Consider the following 8,319-nt stretch of genomic DNA (forward strand, 5'->3'; position numbering starts at 1 on the left):
GAGGAACACATAAACCGACTGGTACACCCACGGTGTTACTAGAGCGTCCACAGCGATCGCCTGAGGGTCCCTTGACCTGGCGCAATATCTTTTTAGCTTTTTGTTGAGGCGGGACGCCATCATGTCCACCTGTGGTCTTTCCCAACGGTTTACCAGCATTTGGAAGACTTCTGGATGAAGTCCCCATTCTCCCGGGTGGAGGTCGTGCCTGCTGAGGAAGCCTGCTTCCCAGTTGTCCACTCCCGGAATGAACACTGCTGTCAGTGCTAACACATGATTTTCCACCCATCGGAGAATCCTTGTGGCTTCTGCCATTGCCCTCCTGCTTCTTGTGCCGCCCTGTCTGTTTACATGGGCGACCGCCGTGATGTTGTCTGATTGGATCAGTACCGGTTGGTTCTGAAGCAGGGGCCTTGCTTGGCTTAGGGAATTGTAAATGGCCCTTAGCTCCAGAATATTTATGTGAAGCGAAATCTCCTGATTTGACCACAGTCCTTGGAAATTTCTTCCCTGTGTGACTGCACCCCAGCCCCGAAGGCTGGCATCCGTTGTCACCAGGACCCAGTCCTGTATTCCGAATCTGCGGCCCTCTAGTAGATGAGCCCTCTGCAGCCACCACAGCAGCGACACCCTGGTCCTTGCCGACAGGGTTATCCGCTGTTGCATCTGGAGATGGGACCCGGACCATTTGTCCAACAGGTCCCACTGGAAAGTCCTTGCGTGGAACCTTCCGAATGGAATTGCTTCGTACGAAGCTACCATTTTTCCCAGGACTCGTGTGCATTGATGTACCGACACCTGTCCCGGTTTTAGGAGGTCTCTGACTAGAGATGACAACTCCTCGGCTTTTTCCACTGGAAGAAACACTTTTTTCTGGTCTGTGTCCAGAATCATTCCCAGGAACAGAAGACGTGTCGTCGGGACCAGCTGTGACTTTGGAATATTGAGAATCCAGCCGTGCTGTTGTAGCACTTCCCGAGAAAGTGCTACCCCCACTACCAACTGTTCCTTGGACCTCGCCTTTATCAGGAGATCGTCCAAGTACGGGATAATTAAAACTCCCTTCTTGCGAAGGAGTATCATCATTTCGGCCATTACCTTGGTAAAGACCCTCGGTGCCGTGGATAACCCAAACGGCAGCGTCTGGAACTGATAGTGACAGTCCTGTACCACAAATCTGAGGTACTCCTGGTGAGGAGGGTAAATGGGGACATGCAGGTAGGCATCCTTGATGTCCAGAGAGACCATGTAATCCCCCTCGTCCAGGCTCGCAATAACCGCCCTGAGCGATTCCATCTTGAACTTGAACTTTCTGATATACGTGTTCAAGGATTTTAAATTTAAGATGGGTCTCACCGAACCGTCCGGTTTCGGTACCACCAACATTGTGGAATAGTAACCCTTTCCTTGCTGAAGGAGGGGTACCTTGACAATCACTTGCTGTGAATACAGTTTTTGGATAGCCACCAACACTGCCTCCCTGGCAGAGGGAGTTGCTGGTAAGGCAGATTTTAGAAAACGGCAGGTGGGGGGGGGGGGGGGGGGGGGGATGTCTCGAATTCCAGCCTGTACCCCTGAGATACTACTTGAAGGATCCGGGGATCCACCTGTGAGAGAGCCCACTGTGTGCTGAAATTTCTGAGACGGGCCCCCACCGTACCCGGGTCCGCCTGTGAAGCCCCAGCGTCATGCTGTGGACTTACCGGACGCGGGGGAGGACTTTTGATCTTGGGAACTGGCTGTATGCTGCAGCTTTTTCCCTCTACCTTTGCCTCTCGGCAGAAAGGATGCGCCTCGAGCCCTCTTGTGTTTATGGGGCCGAAAGGACTGTACTTGATAATACGATGCTTTCTTTTGCTGTGGGGTAGCCTGTGGCAAAAATGTCGATTTCCCAGCCGTAGCTGTGGAAACGAGGTCTGAAAGACCATCCCCAAACAGTTCCACCCCCTTATAAGGCAAAACTTTCATGTGCCTTTTTGAATCGGCATCACCTGACCACTGCCGAGTCCATAACCCCCTTCTGGCGACAATGGACATTGCGCTTATTTTTGATGCCAGCCGGCAAATATCCCTCTGTGCATCGCGCATGTATAAGACAGCGTCTTTTATATGCTCTACTGTCAGCAAAATATTGTCCCTATCCAGGGTATCAATATTATCCGACAGGGAATCTGACCACGCAGCAGCAGCACTGCACATCCATGCTGATGCAATCGCTGGTCGCAATATAATGCCCGTGTGTGTATATATAGCTTTTAGGGTAGCCTCCTGCTTTCTATCAGCAGGATCCTTTAGGGCGGCCGTATCCTGAGACGGTAGTGCCACCTGTTTTGATAAACGTGTAAGCGCTTTATCTACCCTAGGGGATGTTTCCCAACGTGACCTATCCTCTGGCGGGAAAGGGTACGCTGCCAATAACCGTTTAGAAATTATCAATTTCTTATCGGGGGAAGTCCAGGCTTCCTCACACACCTCATTTAATTCCTCAGATGCAGGAAAAACTACTGGTAGTTTTTTCTCACCGAACATAATACCCTTTTTTGTGGTACCTGGGGTATTATCAGAAATGTGTAATACATTTTTCATTGCCTCAATCATGTAACGGGTGGACCTATTGGAGGGTACACTAGTCTCATCGTCGTCGACACTGGAGTCGGTATCCGTGTCGACATCTGTGTCTGCCATCTGAGATAGCGGGCGTTTTAAAGCCCCTGATGACATTTGAGACGCTGGAACAGTCACAAGCTGAGTAGCCGGCTGTCCTATGTCGTCAAACCTTTTATGTAAGGAGCTGACACTGTCACGTAATTCCTTCCATAAGTCCATCCACACAGGTGTCGACCCCTCAGGGGGTGACAACACATTTACAGGCATTTGCTCTGCCTCCACATCATTTTCCTCATCATACATGTTGACACAGCGGTACCGACACACAGCACACACACAGGGAATGCTCTGACAGAGGACAGGACCCCACAAAGCCCTTTGGGGAGACAGAGGGAGAGTATGCCAGCACACACCAGAGCGCTATATAACAGAGGGATATCACTATACAGAGTGTTTTCCCCTATAGCTGCTTGTATTATATATATACTGCGCCTAAATTTAGTGCCCCCCTTCTCTTTTTTACCCTTTCTGTAGTGCAGGACTGCAGGGGAGAGCCAGGGAGCGATCCTTCCAGCGGAGCTGTGAGGGAAAATGGCGCCAGTGTGCTGAGGGAGATGGCTCCGCCCCTTTTTCGGCGGGCTTTCTCACGCTTTTTGTGTTATTCTGGCAGGGGTAATTTACACCTATATAGCCTCTGGGGCTATATATGGTGTCAGTTTTGCCAGCCAAGGTGTTAATATTGCTGCTCAGGGCGCCCCCCCCCAGCGCCCTGCACCCATCAGTGACCGAAGTGAGTGGTGTGCATGAGGAGCAATGGCGCACAGCTGCAGTGCTGTGCGCTACCTTGGAGAAGACAGAAGTCTTCAGCCGCCGATTTTCCGGACCTTCTTGCTTCTGGCTCTGTAAGGGGGACGGCGGCGCGGCTCCGGGAACGGACGACGAGGTCGGGTCCTGTGTGCGATCCCTCTAGAGCTAATGGTGTCCAGTAGCCTAAGAAGCCCAAGCTACCACCACTTAGGTAGGTTCGCTTCTTCTCCCCTTAGTCCCTCGCTGCAGTGAGCCTGTTGCCAGCAGGTCTCACTGTAAAATAAAAAACCTAAACTATACTTTCTTTCTAGGAGCTCAGGAGAGCCCCTAGTGTGCATCCAGCTCGGCCGGGCACAGAAATCTAACTGAGGCTTGGAGGAGGGTCAAAGGGGGAGGAGCCAGTGCACACCAGATAGTCCTAAATCTTTCTTTAGATGTGCCCAGTCTCCTGCGGAGCCGTCTATTCCCCATGGTCCTTACGGAGTCCCCAGCATCCACTAGGACGTCAGAGAAAAAAAAAAGAAATACACTCCCACAAAACCAGTACTAAAGATCCTTACCAGCTTCTTGAAAGGAAATATATCATACATTATTCTACAATATTCCATGGATGCTTCCACGGCACAGGTCCATAGCGATTTGGAGATTGGGGCCAGGGGAATGATTCCTTGAGTCCTGTTTTTGGTTAACATGTCAAAATCCACATTTTGCCTGCAGGACTCTGCCATGTAGGGGCAGTGATCCACCACAAAGACCGTCTTGTGAGACTCGGAAAACGTCTTCATCTTGCACTGAAGTCAATGACAGAAAAACAGGTCTCACAACTGAAACAGGATCATGATAACACAAACGTCACTGATACAACAGGAGAATAATGACTAAAACAAACAGATAGTGGGAAGCTAAAGCTGGATTTAAATCAGGCTCTGGGTGCAGTGGTTGGTTCTGTAATGTGATAAGAGGTGAGTTCTCAAAGAACACTTGATGGTTTGGAGACTAGCGGAAAGTCTTCTTGTGCGAGGGGTGGCATGCCACAGAGAGTGGATGCAGCCCGAGAAATGTCCTGTAACAGTGAGTAGGAGTAGATAATGAGTGTGGATGTAAGACAAAGATCTTGCACAGATCGGAGGGGTCAAGCTGGGAAATATTTTGAGATAAGTAAAGAGATATTGGGGTATATGCAATTGCGGTCGAATTCCCGAAATTGTCGAATTTCGGGTCATTTTCGACCAAAAAAAAAAATCGCCTATGCAATTCAGTGCTTTCCGACCAAAAAACGGACTTTCAAAATTCGACTTTTTGAAATTCGAATTTTTGCAAATTCGACTTTTCTGCAATGATACAAGTGCTGCAATTCGACCAAAGCATATTCAATTCAAGTTTGGAAATTCGACAGCAGTGCTTTTAGACAGCAAATTCGTCATTTTCAATCCGCCACACTTTGGAGGGTGAAAACAAATAAAAAAAAATTTAAACATGTTTTTTTTTGTGTTTTTTTGGGGGGGAATAGCAGATCTATTTATATTAGAAGGGATTAGGTACTTTTTTTTTTTTTTTTGGAGGCACAAATATTATTTATATATTTTTTAAAATATTATTATTATTTTTATTTTTTTTTATGCTGGAACGGTGAAATCATAAAAAAAAATGTCGTGGGGTCCCCCCTCCAAAGCATAACCAGCCTCGGGCTCTTCGAGCTGGTCCTGGTTCTAAAAATGCGGGGAAAAAATTGACAGGGGATCCCCCGTATTTTTAAAACCAGCACCGGGCTCTGCGCCTGGTGCTGGTGCCAAAAATACGGGGGACAAAAAGAGTAGGGGTCCCCCGTATTTTTAACACCAGCATCGGGCTCCACTAGCTGGACAGATAATGCCACAGCCGGGGGTCACTTTTATGCCGTGCCCTGCGGCCGTGGCATTAAATATCCAACTAGTCACCCCTGGCCGGGGTACCCTGGGGGAGTGGGGACCCCTTCAATCAAGGGGTCCCCCCCCCCAGCCACCCAAGGGCCAGGGGTGAAGCCCGAGGCTGTCCCCCCCCCATCCAATGGGCTGCGGATGGGGGGGCTGATAGCCTTTTGTGATAATAAAAAGATATTGGTTTTTCCAGTAGTACTACAAGTCCCAGCAAGCCTCCCCCGCAAGCTGGTACTTGGAGAACCACAAGTACCAGCATGCGGGAGAAAAACGGGCCCGCTGGTACCTGTAGTACTACTGGGGAAAAAATACCCAAATAAAAACAGGACACACACACCGTCGACAGTAAAACTTTATTTCATACGTCGACACACACATACTTACCTATGTTCACACGCCGACATCGGTCCTCTTCTCCATGTAGAATCCACAGATACCTGAAAAGAAAAGATCAATATACTCACCCCAGCCATGGTCCAGAGATAAATCCACGTACTTGGCAAAAAAACAAACCGAACACCCGCTCCATGCCGGACTGAAAGGGGTCCCATGCTGACACATGGGACACCTTTCCACGAATGAGACCTGTCAGTGACAGCTGTCACAGAAAGGTCTCTAAGCCAATCAGGAAGCGCAACTTCGTTGCGCTCACCTGATTGGCTGTGCGCTGTCTGTACTGTGACAGCACATCGCAAAGCCGCTCCATTACTTTCAATGGTGGGAACTTAGCGGCTAGCGGTAAGGTCACCCGCCGGTCAGCGGCTGACCGGCGGGTGACCCCACCGCTACCCGCAAAGTTCCCACCATTGAAAGTAATGGAGCGGCTTTGCGATGTGCTGTCACAGTACAGACAGCGCACAGCCAATCAGGTGAGCGCCACGGAAGTAGCGCTTCCTGATTGGCTGAAGGGACTTAAGTGACAGGAGTCACGTGATGTCCCGGCATTCGGGAGAAAGGGGTCTGATGTGAAAGCATTGGACCCCTTTCTAGTCCGGTATGGAGCGGGTATTTGCGTGTTCTTTTTTTTTTACAAGTACGTGGATTTATCTCTCTGGACGTGGATTTATCTCTGGACGCTGGAAGGTGAGTATCATTTTTTCACAGGTACCCTCGGATCGTCGGAGACCGTGGCAGTCGGCGTGTCAACATAGGTAAGTATGTGTGTGTCGGTAGTGTGTAATAAAGTTTTACTGTCACGGTGTGTGTGTCCTGTTTTTTTTGGGGTATTTTTTCCCCAGTAGTACTACAGGTACCAGCGGGCCCGTTTTTCTCCCGCATGCTGGTACTTGTGGTTCTCCAAGTACCAGCTTGCGGGGGAGGCTTGCTGGGACTTGTAGTACTACTGGAAAAAACAATATCTTTTTATTATCACAAAAGGCTATCAGCCCCCCCATCCGCAGCCCATTGGATGGGGGGGGACAGCCTCGGGCTTCACCCCTGGCCCTTGGGTGGCTGGGGGGGGGGACCCCTTGATTGAAGGGGTCCCCACTCCCCCAGGGTACCCCGGCCAGGGGTGACTAGTTGGATATTTAATGCCACGGCCGCAGGGCACGGCATAAAAGTGACCCCCGGCTGTGGCATTATCTGTCCAGCTAGTGGAGCCCGATGCTGGTGTTAAAAATACGGGGGACCCCTACTCTTTTTGTCCCCCGTATTTTTGGCACCAGCACCAGGCGCAGAGCCCGGTGCTGGTTTTAAAAATACGGGGGATCCCTGGCCAATTTTTCCCCGGATTTTTAGAACCAGGACCAGCTCGATGAGCCCGAGGCTGGTTATGCTTTGGAGGGGGGACCCCACGCCATTTTTTTTTCCGGGTTTTTCCCGTTTTTTCCCGTTTTTTAAAATCGCGGCAAAATCCGCCAAATCGGCCGATTTTCGCCCGCGACTCTGGCGAATCCGTTTTTCATTGAATATGGTGAATTCCGGAAGCCACCTTCCGGAATTCACCTGTCGAATTGAGTCGAATTTAAAAACGGCGATAATTTGCCGCGATTCGCCGTGAATTGCATATACCCCATAAGCTGGTGTAGGGCTTATTTCAGGCTGCACCCACTCTGTGGAATGCCCTCTCTTGCACAAGACTTTCCTCTAGTCCCCACGCGTTCAACTCATCTATCAGGCAGCTTATCACATTTCAGTATCACACACTTGACCTTCAAAATCATCATTGGGGGGTATCCTATTAGCAGCGGTAATTTACCTCCGCTCATAGGTTCGCCAGGGCTATCTAATTAGCCCTGATACAGCCACTTATCGGGTACTATGCTTCGGGTGCCTCAGCATAATTCGTGATAAGTGGCCACCAGAGCCGTAATAACACAGTTCAGATCGGGAGCTTTACCGGATCCCATGTGTTATTGCCGGTCTGTTTTTACCCAACAGAAACGGCCTGTACTTGGATAACGCGATAATGACCGCTGGTCAGAAATCGCAATATCAGGCCGCTTTTATCGGCTTCTAATTGGATACCTCCCATAGACAGAATGAGCGGCGCAAGTTACTTTTGCGCACGTGTGAACCATTGATGTATTCTTACAAATCATTGATGGACCATGAACCACTGTACTGTGTACCTGGATTCGTCCTTAACAGCAGTGACTCCAGGAACTCATCCCGATGCCTCCTGAGCACAGGAGAAGCCGCCTACCCGCCTATGCAGATAGACTGGGCAGGGATGGGCTACTGACACCTGGGCTTGTAGAGCCAGCTATAGAGCGAGGCAGGCCACTCCGGCACATTGATGTGTAAGAGGGAGCCGCAGGCCGACAGCGTACTAGCTCTGCGTAGCAGTGTGTAAGGGAGAAAGGACAGCCACCAGGCCCACGTCCAACATCACTGGCGGAAAGCCAAATCTCCACCATCAATGGTCAATAGCCGCAGATGGTCGTCCCTAGGTCATACAGCCCGGTAGCACTTACCCTCGTGTATCAGACTGCTATTTCCCTATAGAGTGTAAGCCTGCGAGCAGGGCCCTCTGCCCTCTCTGTCA

General features: G+C 50.1%; 1 protein-coding gene across 2 annotated transcripts in view; it reads right to left on the reverse strand.

Annotated features, from left to right (window-relative positions):
* INTS13 (integrator complex subunit 13) overlaps positions 1 to 8,319 on the reverse strand; it is a 67,760-nt gene that overhangs the window by 59,113 nt on the left and 328 nt on the right. For both annotated transcript variants that reach the window (XM_063929108.1, XM_063929107.1), the window contains exon 2: positions 3,975 to 4,205. In XM_063929108.1, the coding sequence (XP_063785178.1) occupies positions 3,975 to 4,199 (225 nt within the window). In that variant the 5' untranslated portion in view covers positions 4,200 to 4,205. The remainder of the gene's footprint in view (positions 1 to 3,974; positions 4,206 to 8,319) is intronic.

The sequence above is a fragment of the Pseudophryne corroboree genome, chromosome 6, assembly GCF_028390025.1.
Source record: "Pseudophryne corroboree isolate aPseCor3 chromosome 6, aPseCor3.hap2, whole genome shotgun sequence".
Lineage (NCBI taxonomy): Eukaryota > Metazoa > Chordata > Amphibia > Anura > Myobatrachidae > Pseudophryne > Pseudophryne corroboree.